The 21,766-nt window shown below is 41.4% G+C and overlaps 1 protein-coding gene across 2 annotated transcripts in view; it reads right to left on the bottom strand.

Moving 5' to 3' along the window:
* Nucleotides 1-12,901, bottom strand: part of PPA1 (inorganic pyrophosphatase 1) — a 31,617-nt gene extending 18,716 nt beyond the window's left edge. For both annotated transcript variants that reach the window (XR_006270876.1, XM_043476717.1), the window contains exons 1-2: nucleotides 12,698-12,901; nucleotides 10,447-10,505 (exon numbers count right to left, since the gene is read on the bottom strand). Coding sequence is in view for 1 of the 2 variants with exons in the window: in XM_043476717.1 (XP_043332652.1) it covers nucleotides 10,447-10,505; nucleotides 12,698-12,761 (123 nt within the window). In the remaining variant the exon portion in view is untranslated. The remainder of the gene's footprint in view (nucleotides 1-10,446; nucleotides 10,506-12,697) is intronic.
* Nucleotides 12,902-21,766: the final 8,865 nt, after the last annotated feature.

Below are 21,766 nucleotides of genomic sequence, written 5' to 3'. Positions count from 1 at the left end.
AGGAGGGCCATCTTCAAAGCAACCATCTCCAAAAGCTACGCATTTCCTCCAGAGACAGTGCAATTACTCAAAATGCTTTTGGAGCTTCTATCTTAACAGGCGGTTTATAAGACAAACCCCAAATCAGAACAGACAAAATCAATCAGCTTGATTACCAACATTATTCTCCCAATTTTGCTGTTTTTATGTTTTTAAAAATAATTTTATTTATTTTTGGCTGTGCTGGGTCTGCATTGCTGCAAGGGCTTTTTCTCTAGTTGCAGTGAGTGGGAGCTTCTCTCTAGTCGTGGTGCTCCGGCTTCTCCTTTTGCAGAGCACGGGCTCTAGGCACATGGGCTCAGTAATGGTGGCTCCTGGGCTCTGGACTACAGGCTCAGAAGCTGTGGTGCACGGGCTTAGCTGCTCCTCAGCATGTGGGATCTTCCCGGGCCACGAATCAAACCCACGTCTCCTGCATTGGCAGGCAGATTCTTTACCACTGAGCCACCAGGGAAGCCCCAATTTGGCTGATTTTAAAAATCAGGTACTCCTCAAAAGACAAGAAGTTTGGCACTGGAGATAAAATACAAAGTGAAATGTTAGTTGCTCAGTCACGTCCGACTCTTTGTGACCCCATGGATTGTAGCTGGTCAGGATGCTCTGTCCATGGGATTCTCCAGGCAAGAATACTGGAGCATGTTGCCATTCCCTTGCCCAGGGGATTTTCCCAACCCAGGGATCGAACTCAGGTCTCCTGCATGGCAGGCAGATTCTTCACCATCTGAACCACCAGAGAGAAAAGCCCTTTTAAAAATCAGGTATAAAAAAATAAAAATCAGGTATGGTTAAAATATTTTTGGAACACAGTTATTTTACTTTCAGTGTCAAACTTCTCGTCTTTTTTAAAAATCACTGAAAGTCGCTCAGTCATGTCCGACTCTTTGCGACCCCATCGACTGTACTGTCCATGGAATCCCCCAGGCCAGAACTGGAGTGGTTAGCCTTTCCCTTCTCAGGGGATCTTCCCAACCCAGGGATCAAACCCAGGACTCCCACACTACAGGCGGATTCTTTACCAGCTGAGCCACAAGGGAAGCTCTTTTTAAAAAATCAGGTACTCCTCAAAAAGACAAGAAGCTGGACACTGAAGATAAAATTAGTTCAGTGCAGTTGTTCAGTTGTGTCCAACTCTTTCAGATCCCATGGACTGCAGCACTCCAGGCTTCCCTGTCCATCACCAAATCCGGGAGCTTGCTCAAACTCATGTCCATCGAGTTGATGATGCCATCCAATCATCTCATCCTCTGTCATCCCCTTCTCCTCCTACCTTCAATCTTTCCCAGCATCAGGGTCTTTTCCAATGAGTCAGTTCTTTGCATCAGGTGGCCAAAGTATTGGAGTTTCAGCTTCAGCACCAGTCCTTCCAATGAATATTCAGGACTGACTTCCTTTAGGATTGACTGGTTGGATCTCCTTGCAGTCCAAGCGACTCAAGAGTCTTCTCCAATGCCACAGTTCAAAAGCATCAATTCTTCAGTGCTCAGCTTTCTTTATAGGCCAACTCTCACATCCATGCATGACTACTGGAAAAACCATAGCTTTGACCTTTGTTGGCAAAGTAATGTCTCTGCTTTTTAATAAGCTATCTAGGTTGGTCATAGCTTTTCTTCCAAGGAGCAAGCATCTTTTAATTTCAGGGCTGCAGTCACCATCTGCAGTGATTTTGGAGCCCCAAAAAATAAAGTCTCTCACTGTTTCCCCATCTATTTGCCATGAAGTGATGGGACCAGATGCCATGATCTTAGTTTTCTGAATATTGAGCTTTAAGCCAACTTTTTCACTCTCCTCTTTCACTTTCATCAAGAGGCTCTTTAGTTCTTTGCTTTCTGCCATAAGGGTGGTGTCATCTGCATATCTGAGGTTACTGATATTTCTCCTGGCAATCTTGATTCCAGCTTGTGATTCACCCAGCCTGGCATTTAGTGTGATATACTCTGTATATATGTTAAATAAGCAGAGTGACAATATACAGCCTTGACATACTCCTTTCCCAATTTTGAACCAGTCTGTTGTTCCATGTCCAGTTCTAACTGTTGCTTCTTGACCTGCATACAGATTTCTCAGGAGGCAGGTCAGGTGGTCTAGTATTCCCATCTCTTTCAGAATTTTCCAGTTGTGATCCACAGTCAAAGGATTAGGCATAGTCAAAAAAGCAGAAGTAGATGTTTTTCTGGAACTCTCTTGTTTTTCGATGATCCGACAGATGTTGGCAATTTGATCTCTGGTTCCTCTGCCTTTTCTAAATGCAGCTTGAACATCTGGAAGTTACAGTTAACGTACTGTTGAAGCCTGTCTTGGAGAATTTTGAGCATTACTTTGCTAGTGTGTGAGATGAGCGCAATTGTGCAGTAGTTTGAGCATGCTTTGGCATTGACTTTCTTTGGGATTGGAATGAAAACTGACCTTTTCCAGTCCTGTGGCCACTGCTGAGTTCTCCAAATTTGCTGGTATATACTAAGTACAGCCCGTTAACAGCATCATCTTTTAGGATTTTAAATAGCTCAACTGAAATTCATCACCTCCACTAGCTTTGTTTGTAGTGATGCTTCCTAAGGTCCACTTGACTTTGCATTCCAGGATGTCTGGCTCTAGGTAAGTGATCACACCATTGTGGTTATCTGGGTCATGAAGATCTTTTTTATATGGCTCTTCTGTATATAAAATACTATGAACTATTTTATTGTATTCTGTATATAAAATACTATGTATATTTGGTATATAATATTATGTATATTCTGTATATAAAATACTATGAAGTATTTTACAGTATTCTGTATATAAAATACTATGAAGATAAAATACTATGCTCCAAAAATGTTTTAACCAATGACAGTTCTACTGTAATCAGTTTACAGCCTTAAATTGACTATTTGAAATTGAATGATATATTTCTTTAAAAAATCTCAGATGCTTACTGTCTAAAAACCCAATTAAAGAAAAATCACATTTTGTTACCTCCTTTGTACACCAGAGTCAAGTAGCACCTTGAAATAGTCTCTAAATAAAACTATGCTTTAAATAATCATAAAATTATTTTTTACCAAGGAATAAAATTTTAAATGCAGTTTTTCAGTTTAAAACTTCTATAAAAGGGTACACATGATGCCAAATCTGCCATTACTTTTAAAAAATGCATATTTTAAACAATGATTTAAAATGAAAATCACTTAGTGACATACTTATTAGAATTACTTCTTTGCTACTTTGCATCAAAAAACAGGGACTGATACAATCAGTACATGAAATAAGCCAAAGATTTCCAGACAGTAATTACCTTGCTGCTACTTTGGCTAAGCAGAAAGCTACAAAGATTTATATTCAAAAGGCTAAAACTTCTGTCACTTATTTAAGTTCTTGGTCAAACTAAGGGAGACTACAGTATTCCTCAGTTTCTGCTCCAAGCCTTCCGACACCTACTCTATACAACATAAAAAAACCAAAGAATGGTGCTATGCTGTGCTTACTTGCTCAGTCACATCCAACACTTTGCAAGCCCATGGACTGCAGCCCGCCTGGCTCCTCTGTCCATGGGGATTCTCCAGGCCATAATACTGGAGTGGGTCGCCATGCCCTCCTCCAGGGGATCTTCCCAACCCAGGGATCGAACCAGCGTCTCCTGCATTGCAAGCTGATTTTTTTTACCAGCTGAGTTACCACGGAAGCTGCCAAAATGGAGACATTATTTAAATCCAGGACTCAGAAAACTGCTCTATCCCTGAAGTCATAACTGTGTGGTTTAGAAAAAGTAACACATTATTCATGGGTAGGAAACCTCAGACTCAATATGTGATTACATGTCATTCTACTCATTGGAAGCATCTAGTAGCTAGCACCACATCTACACCTCAGGTGTCAAAATGAAAGATCTGCACATCGCAAACAAGTCAGAACTTAAAAGCGTACAGTAGTAATACCCTTAAGGTCCGCAAGATGGAGCTGTTACTACATGAAAACATCACTGAGACCAGCACACCAAGGAAACTGGCTTTTTTTTTTTAACTTTATTTTGTATTAAAGTATATCTGATTAACAATATTGTGATAGTTTCAGGTGGATAGCAAAGAGACTCAGCCATACGTACAAATTTATCCATTTTCCTCCAAACTGCCCTCCCATCCAGGCTGCCACCTAACATTGAGCAGAGTTCCCTATGCTATACAGTATGACCTTGTTGGTTATCCATTTTAAATATAGCAGTGTGTACATGTCGATCCCAAACTCCCTAACTATCTCCTCCCCTCATTCTTACTTCTGGAGACCAGAAGTTTGTTCTAAGTCTGGGATACTGGCAAGTCTTTTAAAATAAAATATCAACAAATGAATAAAACGCCTCAAGTTAAAAAAAAGGAGTGAATAAAAATCACTGATTCAAAGTTTGGAAAATACATTGAATGCTTTACTAAATGATAAATACATAGAGATCCTCAAAAACCACATTAGCTAACATTACAAACCTACATAAACTATTACGAATGTAGAAGAAAAGAAAGAGAAAGAGAAAGAAACAACATTACAGGAAAGAGAACATCTTTCAGGAAAAAACTACTGAAAACAGAAGAACTCTGAAAGCCTGAAAGTTTGGTACTTTTTAGAAATTAGCTGAGCCAAAAATAGCAAGGAGTATCCTGCAAGAAGCCTCAGAGACCATTCATTCATTTTTCATCAACAGATATGTATTGAGCACCGCTATTTTGTGCCAGATACAAACAGTGAACATATTTCAAGCTTTTTCAACTCCCTAAGAGTTCGGATTTCTGAACATATCACTTAGCTTACAGGCCTCAGGCTATAGCCTGAAGTCCACACATCTAGGTGAGGGACGATGTAAAATGAATATTTAGCGTATTTTCAAGTGTAGGTAGCTACTATAGTGATTACTGTATCTTTTTTTAAAGCAATGAATGCGTAATAACTTTCAGTCACTACTTTCCCCATTGATGATTATCAAAAGAGGGTGTTTTTCAATTATCTTGATATTTAAAAAGGGGGGATGTTCTTATTCTTTAGAAGGAACTACTAGTAAAGGACAGTTCGTTTCTCCTAGACACCATGTCTACAGTTCAGGGAGCTGCCAGGAGGTACACGATGATACTCAGGATTTTCAGGGCAACCGATATGAGAAATTCAACCAATCACTCCACTGCTACTGGAGGAAAAAAACAACACTTTTTCTGTTAAAACATTATGCATTGTATTTGGAACTCTTATGCACTGTTGATAGGAATGTAAAATGGTATAGCCACTGTGGAAAACAGTATGGTGGCTCCTCAAAAAATTAAAAATAGAATTACCATATGATCCAGCAATTTCACTTCTGGGTATATACCGCTGCACCCCCAGAACTGAAAGCAGGTCTTGAAGAGACCTGTGCACCCGTGTTCGTGGCAGCATTGTTCACAATAGCTAAAATGCAGAAGCATCCAAGTGTCCGCCAAGGGAAGAATGGATAGGCAAAATGTGGTATGTACATACAACAGAATACCATTCAGCCTTAAAAAGGAAAGAAATGCTGACACATGTCACTACAGGGATGAGCCCTGAGGACGTTATGCTAAGTGAAATAAGCCAGTCACAAAAAGACAAATTATGATTCCACTCAGATGAGGTATCTAGAGAAGTTGAATTCATAGAGACAGAAAGCTGAAGTCTTTTTTTTCTGTCCTCCCCCCCCACTTTTTTCTTTATAAATATCAAAGAGATATCAACTGTAGAAAATCTGGAAAATACCAAAAAACACAGAGGAAAATCCACCACCCATTCTCACTTGAGCCAGTGTGGCTCAATGGTTAACACGACAGGTTCTAATACCTGGGTTTGCATCCTGCCACTGATGCTTATGAATGCTGGTTGGTAATCCTGGACAACTAAGTTAATGAAAGAACCCAGCTTGGAGATTGGAATGTCGGCTAAAGGAGATAATCCACATAAGGGCTTTAGCATAGTGCTAAATGTAATCTAAAACACCCGCTAAGACCAACAGTGCTCAGAGGTAAAGCAACTTGCTCAATATGACCAAGCTAGTTAGTGGCAAAACCACGACTAAAACCAAGGTTTCTTACTCCCAGTTCAGTGATCTTTCTACAATAGAGCTCTGAAAGGCTTCAGACAGAACCAGTCATTGTGGTTAACATCATCATCCTATTGTGGGGTTTTTTTTTGCGTTTTTTTGTTATTGTCTATTGAGACCGTATAAGCCAGGCATTATGAATGCACATTACATGCATATTTAATCATCACAACTTTTTAGTCAAATCCATCCAAAAAATTTTGTCTTTTTACTTATTTTTTTTGATTGACATATAATGGACTTAAAATATATGAGTTTCAGGAGTACCGCATGGTGATTTGATATTTATATACATTATAAAATCATCACCATGATAAGACTAGTTGTCATCTGTCACCAAACAAAAGTGATCACAATATTATTGACTATATTCCCCATGCTGTACTACATCCCCATAACTTATTTTATAACTGGAAGATTGTACCTCAATCTCCCATAACTATTTCCCTCATCCCTGTTCAGGCAACCACGAGTTTGTTCTCTTTATATGAGTCTGTTTCAAGTTTGTTTTACAAACTCTACCTCTTTGACAAAATTGATAAACCAGAGATTATGGTCAGGATATCTGTTTTTAAAATTTAGCCATCTTAAAGCTCATCTGAGGGGGGAAAAAATAGGAAATTTATTCTCAGTTATGACATGCCAATTAAGTTTTAATTGTTATCACTTTTCATCTATGTTCCCAGTTCAAACTTTGGTTTGGGAAACACAAAACAAAACTCCAACCAGTCTATATACATATAATTTTGGAGAAGAGGAACAGTATTTAAATTATTAATTTAGTGACATTCTTTAAAGTTTCATTTATAAAACTGAACATAAAAACAAACAGAAAATTCAAAACAAAGCAAACCCTGTAAGGAAGTGAGTACCACTGACCCTTGGAACAACACTTTGGGTTTGAACTGTGTAGGTTCACTTATATGTGGATGTTTTTCAATAGTAAATACTACAGAACTACATGATCTGTCAATTGAATCCCCAGATAGGGAGGAATACAGGGGGCCAACTGTAAATCATAAGCCAGTAGGGGCCTTACCCCCACATTGCTCAAGGGTCAACAATAATCTAAAAAGCATCCGCTTGGGTGGCATATCTCCTCTAGAAATTTCAGGTATAGTAAGATAGTATCTTTAAAAAGTTAAGAATGGTACACAACTGCAGAAAATATCCTGTTCAATTTCTAGAGCAACCACCCATTTGACTAGAAGCTTGGCTTTTTTTAAAGGTGAAAAGTTCCATATTTACATATTCTCCCAACAGTCTCCTGAAAAACATTACAAAAGCCTATATGGTTATAACTGGTATTTAATATAGGAGTTTAAGATATGGAATAGAAGATACCAAACTTCTAAAATTAGAACATCAACTCATGATACTTGAGCACTTTAAAGCTTGATTTTGATAAAGCTTTTTAATCTACCCAGTGCTTCACACCGTTTATCCTGATTATGTTCTGGATACTTAAATTTTCTGTTATCTCAGAAGTTTTAAGTCAGAATACACTTTGAGCTACAGATATTTTTATATTTGATCCCAAAATAGACCCAGAGCAAAGGATATCCCTACAATTAAATATCCAGTGAGTCCCTCTTTCACTTTCACCCAGTGGATATGGAAATAACCTAGTAGGGTATCCGAGTCACAGAGATTTCCAGAACTGGCTGGATCAATTATCTAATGACACATAGTAAGAAATCAAATACTTAACTGTCCACATTTTCTTTTTTTTTTGGCCTTGCCATATAGCATGCAGAATCTTACTTCCCCAACCAGGGATCAAACCCATGCCTCCTATAGTCGAAGCAGGAGTCTTAAGCACTGGACCACCCCAGAATTCCCAAATTCTATCTACATTGAAAGGTCCTGATGTGGAGTAGAATACAAGCCTTTGGGCATTTTTTCCTTATAGAGCTGAGTTGTGTTAAAGGCACATTCCCTCATTACCATCCCTCAAACTGCAGGGCACATTAGGGATAAAGTCTACGTGTCCCCACACAGAAATGTATTTACATAAACTTAATCATACTGAATTCTGCACCTCCCCCCCCCCCCCCCCCCCCCCCCCCCCCCCCCCCCCCCGCCAAATCACACTCTTCTGTAACCAATGGAATTAATCAGATCTTTTATTTAGGCTAGAATCCAAAATAAATTGTGTACCACACCCATGTTTTGTATAGACTAAACTTCCTTAAAAACAAACAAAAAGAAACAACTCTTTCCTGCCTCTAAGGCAGGAGTCTTGAGTTCACTGAGGTCTGGACCACTGGTGAAATCCATGGTCATTGCAAGAACTTGTGCTTTTGAGCCAGTCCAGGATAGTACAAACGGGGTTTCCCTGCTGGCTCAGAGGTAAAGAATCCCCTGCATTGCAGGATGACCGCCTGCAGGAGATGAGGCTCAATCTCTGGGTGGGGAAGATCCCTTGGAGTAGGAAATACCAAACCACTCCACTATTCTTGCCTGGGAAATCCCATGGACGGGGAGCCTGGCGGGCTACATACAGCCCACAGGGTTCCAAGAGTCAGACTTAGCTGCTAAGTTAAGTTGCTAAGTACTTAGCAACTACACCACCACCACCACCAGGATGGTACAAAGGCGGACTCTTCACTTGCATAATCCCAGATTATACATACAACCAGTCCTGTGAAAGACATCAACGAGTTGCAGGGTAACCAGAGTGAAGATGTTTTACACAACATCAAAAGGTAATCTCAGTTCCTATTTTGGGATAACTTGTAGCAGCAACAAGATTAGGCACCATAACTACTATGATTTGTCTGATCCTAGGCAAGAATATTGTCCAACAACTTACAGCTATGGGCTAAATGTTTCTGTCCCTCCAAAACTCGTATGTTGGAATCTTAACCCTCAAAAGTGATGGTACAGTAGGTGAGACCTTTGGGAAATGCTTAAGACATAAGGGTGGAATCCTCGTGAATGGGATCAGTGCCTTATAAAAGAGGCTCCAGGGAGACCCCCAGCTCCTTCCACCACATAAACAGCTAGAACTCTGTGACCAGAAAAGGGCCCTTGCCCAGCCATGCTGGCACCCTGATCTCAGCCTCCCAGCCTTCAGAACTGCAAGCAACAAATTCCTGTTCTTTATAAGCTACCCAGTCTAGGTATTTTGTTACAGCAACCCAAACAGGCTAAGATGCTATGAACATACACACACACACACACAAAAAAACCCCAGCTCTATGTCAAGAAAATGGTTTCCTTCCTTACTACATCTGTATGCCAAGGTATCAATAAACTTAGGGTCATCATTTTATACTTCTTGATTATTCAAAATGGTCTGAAATGTAACTGCAAAGTACTTTGATTACTAATTATACAAGACAATTCAAGCCAACCAAATGATGCCAAGTCAACCAAACGATGCCAATTCAAGAGGAAAGAAGGATTCTGCAGTTCATATCAACTCCCAGGAAATCAAATGTAACAAATTAAAAGGTTCTAAATAAGTACAGCTTGGAGAATCCCACCGGAGAACACATGCCAATTAGAGGTCTCTCCTGTAACTATACCACATAATTGGCCTTGAGCTGTTTGCTCCAATGCCTCCAGTTAAAGCCCAGCTCAGGCAGACTACTCAGAAGCAACACACAAGATTAGATTTTCTGCCAGCGTCCAAGTGTCAGGACAGAACTGTAGCAATCTTCCCGATAGAAGTACAATGAACTTATCTATTTCTGATAGTCCAGCATAGAAAAAAAGTAAGACTCAGCACACATAAGGATAAGATTTCATCTTTATTATTCTAGACAAACACTGGAATGTGATATTCACAGGTATTATGTATTAACATCTAAACGATTTGCACTCACTGTGGGTCAAATTTCCTGGCTGAATAAAAAAAAAAAAACCTTAAAGGTATAAAAAGAATCACATATTTGTCCTTGTGTCAGTTCCTAAATATGTATAGGATAAACTTTTCCTATTGGGAGGGAGCATAAAACAAGCAATGGCTTAAAAAAAAAACTATTTAAGTTTGCACAAATAATACACACTCTTTGCAAAAAGATTAGGAAATATAAAAAGGCAAAAATGAAAATAAAAACTAAAAGAGTTACCAGTAATTCTGGTGGTTTTTCTTTTTTAAAACCCAGGCAGGTTTAATACATTTGTTTCTGTTCCTCTACTCCTTCTCCAAATTATAGCTGCTTCTTCTAACCAAAAAATCGGAATCGAAGACAGTCTCCTTTTTAGTCAATGCACCTTTAACTCATAGCACAATGAGGCATTTTAAGCACTTGTTAAGACATACAAGAAAATCCCCATGTCAAACTAACTGAGCTGAGCAAAGAGACTATGGTCAGAGAATGAGGTCTTACCTTATCTGCATAAATTGGAATATCATGAAATGGAGAGATATATTGTCCTTTTTCATTTTCTGCAAAATCAGTTAGAAAATATTATTACTTTTATTGGTTAACTACATTTCCAGATGCATGAAGTACACATTTTTCAAGACTTTAAGAGAATGTTTAGATTTACAATAAAATTGAGAAAAAGGTACAGAGATATCCCACATACCCTCTCCTCCCCATAATCAACACCACTCACCAGATTTTATTCCACCCCAGAGAAACTGGTTTTATACTTGACTGCTCCAAGACCAGGTTAGGTTTTCATTCTACTTGTTCCTTAGGGGTCTAAAAGGTACTAACCTCTCTGGTGAGGGTGGGGACAGCTTTACAAACCTGGGTTCCCCAGAGCCTGTCTGCAATGTCTGGTATACAAAAGGCAAGCAAATTGTTTGATCTTTCATCAGTTAACACAGCTAATGACATACCTGGGTTCAGGGAGAAGGGAGGGGACCAATTTGTCAAATTATAAACCATGTTGCTTTAAGTGGTGTTTCCAGGGAGACAGAGCCATCTGAGATTATAATTTTTCTTAAGGATAATCTAGTTGTAACAACACTTTAACAGGCAATTTCTGTATTCTAGAGAACTAGCTACCATATCAAAAAAGTACTTCTAAAACTTCCTCACTATTCTTTAGGAAACCTAAGGCTTAGTCCACATTGCATTCCTTCATGATTAAAAATCAGGGTGGAATAGGAAAAATTGAGCAGTGACCACCCCCAATGACCCTTCAGAGTCAACAGTGACTTGTGATCCAACCCATTATCAGTTTTAAAAAGATTGGCAAATTAACATTATAGAGGTAAAATTAGCATCCTATTAAAGAAGGATGCTAAGAAGTCTATAATTTTTTTAAATTAAAATTATATAGTACTCACTACCTATGCATAATCTGAGTAAAAATTGTTTTTCTTCTGTAAACTGTAACTTGAAAACAATTACCCTAATCATCCCCAAACCTTCAAACTAGAGTCACTTCTCTAAGTCCCTCCTGCAGAGAAATTCTGGAGCCAACACTAACTGCAGAAAAACTGCTCAGTGATTGTCAAAGGTTTCTGCACTGCCCTTGTTGCTGATTCCCGAAATTCATAAAATGGGTGTGGGAGGTCCCACACTTTTTTGGATTTTAAATGGCAGTCTAAACTTCGACTAGTTGTGTAACTGAACAGCTCACTTTCCTTTTCCCCTAACACCAGGCTACTTTAGGCTAGGAGCTCTGTTCTTTCAGTATTAACCATGTATCCCCTCTTCCCGTCTCTTCACTGCTCTTCATACCAGGAACTCATAGAACTCAAGGCACCTGCCCATTTCCTTTGGAACAAAATAGTGAAGCAGTTCAAACAGAAACGCCTCCGTTCTCTCTAATAATCTTGGAAGGGTGGGGGGGGCGGATGGTAAGAAGATAAAGATAAACAAGAGATAGCTTTCCCCCACCTAGGAGGCTAAAGGAAAGCGGAGCCTGCAGCCTTTAAATGCAGACTTTGAGTGGGTGCCCCTTAGACGCGATCCCCCGGCCCAGGGGCCAAAATTTGGCACTTTCTTACTCATGCTTGCCCGACTGACGTCACCTGTTTGACGGGAGGAGAACAGCTTTCTGTTTCATAAGGCATCTTTCCAGCATCTGGGCTATGGGAAACCAAGCGTCAGGGAGACAGAAGCGCCACTGGGACCTCAGAGGGACCGGTCCAGTCCTCTACTGACCGCTCCTCAGTTTCCCCGTCTGTAGGACGTGAGCCTGGACTTGACCCCTCCAGGTCCCCACAACCTGAGCTACAGAGGAGGAATTAAGGTCTTAGGATGTCACCACCGTCACCTCCTCTCCCCCACGCCGTTCCTCCGAATTGAATAATCCTCTTACGGGGATTAGCTTATCCCAAGACACCTTATTTAGGGTGGCTCAGTGGTTTCCTTTTCCCATCAGACACTGCCTAAGCCGGACACCTGCAAAATTAGCCTGGCGCAGGTTCAGGTCCAATCGGGCGTGTGAAACGGGAACGCCTATTCACGCCGTCCGACGCGCGAGCGGGACGTGTGAAATGAGGGCCAGGCCCTCCCAGATCCGCCGCCCAAGTCCCCGGGACCGGAGGAGGAGGCCGGCCGGCGCCCGGGAAAACGAGCCGAGCGCGGGCCGCAGCTGCTGGAGCGGGAGCCGAAGTGAGGCCCGGGAATGAATGGGCGGGCTGGCAGGGAAGGGCCGTGGGCCTCCGACACTCACTGAGAAAGACTCGGTACTCGAGGGTGAAGGGCGCCGCGCGCTCCTCGCTGCTGAAGCCGCTCATCCTGCCGGAGACCAGCCGCCGCCGCCGCCGCCGCCGCCGCTACTGCTACGGAGCCACAAGCCCGCACGCGGCGCCGAATGACAAGAAGTGAGCTCCGGGCCTGCGCACTGCGGAGACTGGAGCGGCCAGCAGGGCGGGGAGCCGCCTTTAACGCCGCTGGCGCGCTCGGGCCACCCCGTGCGCAGGCGCACTTCGTAGAGCTGGCGAGTCCCGGCGCCCTAGCTCCACCCCCTCGGGCCGCGCCTCCGCTGACCGCCGCTCAGCTAGCAGGCTGGGCCACGTGGCTGGCAGCCGGCTTTGGCCGTGATCCTTCTGACCTGGCGGGCTTTATGCCTCTGATCCAGGAGGGTGACCAGTTCTTAGCTTGGACTACCTAAGAATTGACTGTCGACATCTCGCGCACACTGGGAGCTCACCTTTGACTCACACACCCTTCTCCGCAGAGTAATTCCTTATCTCAAAAGAAGTTTAATAGGAGTCAGCTGCTTTACCTGACGATCTGTGCCAGGCGGGAGCAGTTTTCTGATCCGTTTAAGCAAAGTTAAGGCATCTCGGAGGTTAAAGCGTCTGCCTGCAATGCGGGAGACCTGGGTTCGATCCCTGGGTAGGGAAGATCCCCTGGAGAAGGAAATGGCAACCCACTCCTGTATTCTTGCCTGAAGAATCCCATGGACGGAGGAGCCTGGTAGGCTACAGTCCACGGGGTCGCAGAGAGTCGGACACGACTGAGCGGCTTCACTTTCACTTTCTTTCAAGGCATATTACTGACACCAAGCTGTAATGGCTCCCAGCTAGGTAGCAGCTCCATCACTTTCTAGCGTGTGGCATCGAGCAAATTGCTGTTAACCTCTCACTCAGTTTCTCACCTGGGAAATGGAGCTGGTCAGAGTAAAGATTTCAAAGGTTTTAGGGATGATGAACCAAGTTGATGGACGTGAAGATCCGGGGGAGGAATATCCCTAGATGTCCAGTGGTTAAGACTCTGCCCTTCTACTGAAGGGGGCGCGGATTCAATCCCACGTGCCACGTGGTGTGGCCAAAAAAATTGCAAATGAGGAAAAGAAAGGAAGAGCTGGCTTGTAAGCACTCAGGAAGTGTAACTTGTTATTCCCACCCTTATCTGCAGAGGATTCAGTCTGCACCCTCTGCTTGTGTAACCCTCCCCACGCCCTTAGGACTTCTAATGGAAGCATTGGAAAAGTCCAGGCCTGAACTCAGAGTCCCTTGAGAACATTTCTCCCAGGCACAAGCTCTTTGAAGCTTATTTTTATACCACTGTTTCATGGTGTCAGGCCAGCCCCCAAAAACTAAAGTCTGATTGAGGTTATGGGCAGATAATTTACATCACTTACATCCCCAGTTCTGTATGTTGGGTTTTTAATGTTAATTTCAAAATCCTCAAACTAAGCAATAATTATTCACTAATTTGATTACAAAATTATTTCAGAGAATGCCTAGTTTTATTTAAAATTTTGATGAGTTGGGCCTCTTTAAATAATCTTGATTTTCTAGGACATTAAATATAATGTGCCTCAAAGATACTTTGATTTAAACTCTTTTTCCCCAAAAAACAATGTCTAATATGTAAAATGAGATGTTCCCTGTATTAAATGAAAACCTAGTAAGATAATTTTCCAGTTAGTGGGAGTATCCTTCCCTTGTCTCCATCCAAACTCTCATTAATCTTCAGAAGGCCATGACTCACTGACCTTTTAAACACTACACCACACAGCTTGACCGTACTTGGAACAGTATGGTCAAGGGCAGGAAAAAGAAAATGGTAGAGCAGTAGGTAATGCAACACATTACTGAAAGCTAAAGGTACCTCTGCGAAGTGAACACTAAGGAGGCTCACCTTCGGAGAGTTTCTTAAAAGGGTGCGGAAATTGAACTGCGCCGTCAGTTTTCCACCTTTGAGCAGATGGAGCTAGTTTTCTTAGAAAAACCCCAGAATCTCATGTAACTGACTTGTGAACAACTAGAAATGATGCAATAGTGTGCCACATGCACTTTCCCTTTTGCTTCCTGCTACTAAGAGCAAGAAAATTAAGTCTTGCTGACCTCTGGACTTGCACACGAGCTTTTATTGAATGAGTTTTATTCAATGTCCTGGGAGAGCCAATCAGTACCAACCCCAGTAAAAAGCCAAATCCTGCCTTTGCTGGAGCAAAGTCAGTGCTGTGTAACTTTCCCCCGCAGGCAGGTACAGTGAGCCCCACAGATACTTTGGACCTTGTTCTCTTTCTCATATCTCTCTGGAGCCAAGTACAGTACTGGCCTAGAGTAGGTGTTTAATGACTCTTTGCCAGACCAATAGGTAGAGGAACTGATGAAACGGAGAGCAAAAATACCTTCTTTAAGTATAATAGTTTGACACAGGATGAACCCAGCTATTCTCAAATGTTGTCTCTCTTGCTCTGTAACTGAATCCAATGGTGCTTTTTAGTCCATATCCTGTTAGCCCTGTTAGGCACCTCCAACTTCCTGATACCCTCTCTCTTCCTTGGCTTTATGACTGCATTTTCTTCTAACATCCCTCCTACTTCTCCGGCCACTCTTTTCTCATTCTCCCCTTTAGCCATCTCTTCCTCTGGATCATCACTATTTTTCTAACTTCTCATGTTCTTTTTCTCTAGAGATACCCCCTCCCTAGGTTATCTCATGAATATGTTTGGTGTCAACTACCACCTATAGGTCCTATAACAGGAAAACTTTCAAATTTATAACTATGTTTTATTTAACACTCATGACTATTATTGCTGCTAGGTGGTAGGGATGTAGTACTTTGAAAGACATGGTTGTAGAGCTGCCATATGACCCAGCAATCCCACTCCTGGGCATACACACCGAGGAAACCAGATCTGAAAGAGACACGTGCACCCCAATGTTCATCGCAGCACTGTTTATAATAGCCAGGACATGGAAGCAACCTAGATGCCCATCAGCAGACGAATGGATAAGGAAGCTGTGGTACATATACACCATGGAATATTACTCAGCCATTAAAAAGAATTCATTTGAATCAGTTCTAATGAGATGGATGAAACTGGAGCCCATTATACAGAGTGAAGTAAGCCAGAAAGATAAAGTCCATTACAGTATACTAACACATATATATATGGAATTTAGAAAGATGGTAATGATAACCCTATATGCAAAACATAAAAAGAGACACAGATGTACAGAACAGACTTTTGGACTCTGTGGGAGAAGGCGAGGGTGGGATGTTTCGAGAGAACAGCATCGAAACATGTATATTACCTAGGGTGAAACAGATCACCAGCCCAGACTGGATGCATGAGACAAGTGCTCAGACCTGGTGCACTAGGAAGACCCAGAGGGATCGGGTAGAGAGGGAGGTGGGAGGGGGGATTGGGATGGGGAATACATGTAAATCCATGGCTGATTCATGTCAATGTATGATAAAAACCACTACAATATTGTAAAGTAATTAGCCTCCAACTAATAAAAATAAATGAAAAAAATAAACCTAAAAAAATTTAAAAAATTAAAAAATAAAGAAGACATGGTTGTGGGCCTCACAGAACTTATAGTCTGAAGGGAAGACAGACTTCAACAAATACCTGCAATAAGTTTGGATAAGTAGCGAGTGTTCCCTGGTGACCTAGTGGTTGGAATTCCAGGCTTTCACTGCCATGGCCCAGGTTCAATCTGTGGTCAGAGAACTTATTAATAGATCCCACAAGCTGTGGGGGCAAGGCCAAAAAAGAAAAAAGATTTGGATAAGCAGAGTGATAAAGGAGGTACAAGGCTTTGCATTATAGGAGCAGGGAAACTTTTCAAAGAAATGATCCTTAATCTATGACCTAAAAGATAAGACGTGGTTAATAAAGCAAAAAGGAGAAGACAGAAGCCAGAAAGAGTGTATTTTTAAAAATTTATTTATTTTTAATTAATTAACTTATTTATTTTACTTTACAATATTGTATTGGTTTTGTCATACATTGACTCGAATCCACCATGGGTGTACATGTGTTCCCCATCCTGAAGCCCCCATCCCACCTCCCTCCCGATCCCATCCTTCTGAGTCATCCCAGTGCACCAGCCCTGAGCATCCTGTCTCATGCATTGAACCTGGACTGGCGATTCGTTTCACATATGATAATTTACATGTTTCAATGCCATTCTCCCATATCATCCCACCCTCACCCTCTCCCACAAAGTCCAAAAGACTGTTCAATACACCTGTGTCTTTTTTGCTGTCTTGCATACAGGGTTATCGCTACCATCTTTCTAAATTTCATATATACACGTTAGTATACTGTATTGGTGTTTTTCTTTCTGGCTTACTTCACTCTGTATAATAAGCTCCAGTTTCATCCACCTCATTAGAACTGATTCAAACATATTCTTTTAATGGCTGAGTAATATTCCACTGCATATATGTACCATAGCTTTCTTATCCATTCATCTGCTGGTGGACATCTAGGTTGCTTCCATGTCCTGGCTATTATAAACAGTGCTGCAATGAACTTTGGGGTACATGTGTCTCCAGAAAGAGTGTATTAAGAGATGAAACCAGAGAAGAGGTCAAAGTTAAGTGATGCAGGGCCTTGGAAGGCATGATACAAGGATTGAACTTTTTCTGAAGGAGCAATGAAAAACTTGTAAGTGTTTTTAGTAGGAAAGTGACATGATCAGAATTGCTTTTAAAAGTGGCTCTGGGGACTTCCCTAGTGGTCCAGTGGTTAAGAATCCTCCTTGCAATGCAGGGGATTCTGGTTCCATCCCTGGTTGGGGAACTACATGCTGTGGAGCAACTAAGCCCAAGCACCACAACTACAGAGTCTGTGCGTCTCAGTGAAAGATCTATATGACACAGCAAAGATCCCACATGCCACAACTAAGACCCAACACAGCCAAATAAATAAATAAAACACAAATATATATATATTTTTAAGTGGCTCTGTTAGCAACTTGAAACCTGGATTCAAGTTTAGCAAGAACAGACAGAGAGAACCATGAGAAGTCTGTTGCAGTGACCCAGGTAAAAGATGGTGGTGCCCTGGATTTGGGTGGCATGATTACAGAACTGTATTCAACGTAGATTCAATGTGATTGATCACTGGCTGAACAGAGTGGGAGATGAGCAAGATGGATCTGAGGATGATTTCTAGGTTTCTGGCTACAACAACTGGTTAAATGGTGTGTCATTTACTGAGAAAGTTTGGTTAGGATGGAGGGTAAGAAAAAGGATGACTTTCAGTTCAGTTCAGTTCAGTCGCTCAGTCATGTCCTACTCCTTGCGACCCCATGAACTACAGCATGCCAGGCCTCCCTGTCCATCACCAACTCCCGGAGTCCACCCAAACCCATGTCCATTGTGTCGGTGATGCCATCCAACCATCTCATCCTCTGTCGTCCCCTTCTCCTCCTGCCATCAATCTTGAAAAGACCAGCATCAGGGGCTTTTCAAATGAGTCAGCTCTCTTTTTTGAATATTATAGGAAACACTGCTAGTTGCTGCCCAATAACCATATCACCTTCTCCTTTCTAAAAGAATCCTAAGTTTGTTCAGGAATCTATTCCTTTATGCATACCTTTGCTTCAGGGCAGCCAGCCCCTCCACTGTCTTCAAGGAATGCATTTTATTTTATTATTTTTTTTATTGAAGTATAGTTGATTTACAACGTAGTATTAGTTTCAGATGTACAGCAAAGTGATTCAGTCATACATATATATCTATCCATTCTTTTTCAGATTCTTTCCCCTTACGCGTTCCTGCATGGTCAGTTACTTCAGTCATGTCCGAGTCTTTGTGACCCTATGGACTGTCGCCCACCAGGCTCCTCTGTCCATGGAATTCTCCAGGCAAGAATACCAGAGCGGGTTGCCATGCCCTCCTCCAGGGGATCTTCCTGACCCAGGGATCAAATCTGAGTCTCCTGCATTGCAGGCAGATTCTTTACCGCTGAGCCACCAGGAAAGTCCTTTCTCCTTATAGATTATTACAAAATATTGAGTATAATTCCCTGGCTATACAGTAAATCTTGTTGCTTATCTATTTTATATATATAGTAATGTGTATATATTAATCCCAAACTCCTAATTTATCCTTCTTTCCCTATGCCCACAAAGAAATGCATTTTAAATAAGCTAAGACAATCAAGGTTGTCAGTATTTGTTTTAGGCATGTAAATGTGATACAATTCTTCCCAATGGGATAAAGGGAAGGCTTCCCAGAGTTTTTCCAGGAACGGATTTATCTTAAAAAGAGAGTATACTTCTGAATACTTGTTGTTTGAAGCCACAGAAATTTTAAAAGTTGTTGTAACATCATAATCTGGGCTTCCTGTGGCTCAGTGATAAAGAATCAACCTGCCAGTGCAGGAGACACAGGTCTGATCCCTGGACTGGGAAGATCCCCTAGAGGAAGAAATGGCAATCCACTCCAGTATTCTTGCCTGGAAAATTCCTTGGACAGATGAACCTGATGGGCTAGAGTCCATTGGGTGGCAAAGAGTCGCACATGACTGAGCAACTGAGCACCCATGCCTACACGCATAGCATCACAACCTAGCCCAAACTGACCAATACAGATAACTCAAACTGCTGTGGCCCTCTATGAGGCATCAAACATCAACAGAGTTTGCGTGAGAACCAAGCTGCCGTGCAGAGATTAGCAAATCAAATGATGGAAAGAACTTGAGTTCTTAAGATGTCGTTGAGCTACTGACTTAACTAAGCCTGGAGTTAGATTGCCTCTGAATCTCTAATTGCATTAGATAATAAACTTCTTAGAGTTTAAACCTGCTAAATTGGGGATTTCTGTTGCTTGAAGTCAAAACATCTTGGCTAAAATAGACAAATAGCCTGAAAAAGGAATGAAACCCTAACTCATGCTACAACATGTTCTACCCTCCCTGAATAGAGCAAGACAGGGGGCAGTGGGGATTAATTACTCCTCAAACAGAGAATGATTTAACACCACCACTGGCTATGTGACAGATAAACTAATTTGCTCAAATCACCAAGCTTGGGTTTTTCCACCCACATTTATTTGGTTGCTTACACATGACAATAGCAGCATTTGTTGGTGTTGGGATTCAAAGGCCTAGGCACTGCAGTTAGCAAGAGAACACAAATAACTCAAGATGGGACTGACAGCCAGTTCAGCAGCTTTCATCTCATCAATGACCCCAGGGCAGAGGGGTCGAGAGGATAATTTCTTTCAGTCCATGGCTGCCATGAAGGCTTGACATGGCACTGAATCAGACTAAATGTACATCATTTACTTAAACTGCTGGTATTTCTTCCATCTCAAATCTGTGGAAGCCACTGAATGTGATGAAAATATGGTGTTCTGGCCAAAACAGCAGTCTGGAACCTGGCTGGTTTTATTTTTTAGGATTAAAGGGGACTTCCATCAAGCCTCTTTCTTTCATTTTGAACCTGTTTCCCAAATATAGGAAGGAGAATTCACAGCAGCTTGAGAGAGTGGCAGAAATCTGGGCTTCCTGGTCAGATGCACCAAGATTTGAGTCTCAGCTTCAGCACCATCTAGTTATGTGACCTTCAGTAAGTTACTCAACTTCTTTGAGACTTGCTTTTTCCGTCTATAATATGGGGCTAATTTAAAAAATACCTGTTTATGTAATTATTTCATTAATTCAACAGACATTTATTGAGTGCTCCTATGTCCCAGGCAGTATCCTAGATCTGAGTCCACAAAAATGAGTGAAATAGACAATACCTCCTGTCTCCATGGAGCTTACGCACTGTTGTGAGAGATAAATAACAGTCACAAAGCATTCAGTACAGCGCCTGGTTTTTAACAGGCCCTCAGTAAACGGTTTGAGTTGACCAGAAATGTAATTTTTGAAATTCAGTACCATTTTGATATGCATTAATTCCTTCCCTACTGGTTCCTCCTCTATCTCAGGGCCTTTGCAGATGATATTCTCTGGTTGGGTCGTTCTTTCCTCAGCCATTCCCATGGCTCTGTCTCTCACTTGATTCATATCTATATTCATATCTCAATCCTTAGAGAGGCCATTCCTAATAACCTATTAAAATAGCCCTCCACCCCTAAACACTTTCTATCCAGAGGATCCCTTCAAAGGGTCTGTCTTGGTTTAGAGCATGAGATGGTTAGATAGCATCACTGACACAATGGACATGAATTTGAGCAAACTCCAGGAGATGGTGAAGGACAGGGAAACCTGGTGTGCTGCTGTCCATGGGGTCACAAAGAGTTGGACACAACTTAGCGACTGAACAACAACAAATCTTGCTTTAGACACATTCTTGATAGATTTTAAAATCTTTTATTAGTAGTAAATTCCTCTTAGATTCAGGGCAAGTTTTTGTACTAAAGTCTCTATGATATAATCATATTGTATAATTACATTTCAACATAATCATATTTTTAAAGATAGATTTGAAAACACTGTAAATAAAAGATGTAAGAATGACTAATAAGCATACAGAAAGATGCCCAACATTCCTAGTCATCAGGAAAATTTTCTAAACACTGATACTACTCAGTGTTGGCAAGAACAACTAGAATGCTTGTACACTGCTGATGGGAATGCAAAATGGCACAGCAACTTTGAAAAACACTTTGGCAGTTTCTTGCATAGTAAAACTATACACTTACCCTCAACCCAACCCACTCCTAGGTTACTCAATAGAACTGAAAACATATATACATATAAGGACTTACGTGTGTTCATAGCAGCATTATTCATAATTCATAAATTCATGAAAAGTGTTAATAAAATATCCAGTCACTGATGAATAGACAAATAAAATATCATAGAGCCATACAATGGAATACTACTCAGGTACAGAAAGGAACAAACTACTGATTCATGCTCCAACATTGATGAATCTCAAAAGCATTATTCTAAGTGAAAGAAGCCAGATCAAAAAGCTACACAAGTAGATGACCTTCCAAAATCAAATGAGTGGTTATCTGGGGCCAGGAGGAGTGGAGAGGGTTGACTACAAATTGGCACAAGGGAATTTGGGGGAGATTCTGG

Source organism: Cervus canadensis, chromosome 8, assembly GCF_019320065.1.
Source record: "Cervus canadensis isolate Bull #8, Minnesota chromosome 8, ASM1932006v1, whole genome shotgun sequence".
Lineage (NCBI taxonomy): Eukaryota > Metazoa > Chordata > Mammalia > Artiodactyla > Cervidae > Cervus > Cervus canadensis.
The sequence above is the reverse complement of the archived record's forward strand: the minus strand, read 5'-3'. Positions and strand labels throughout refer to the sequence as shown.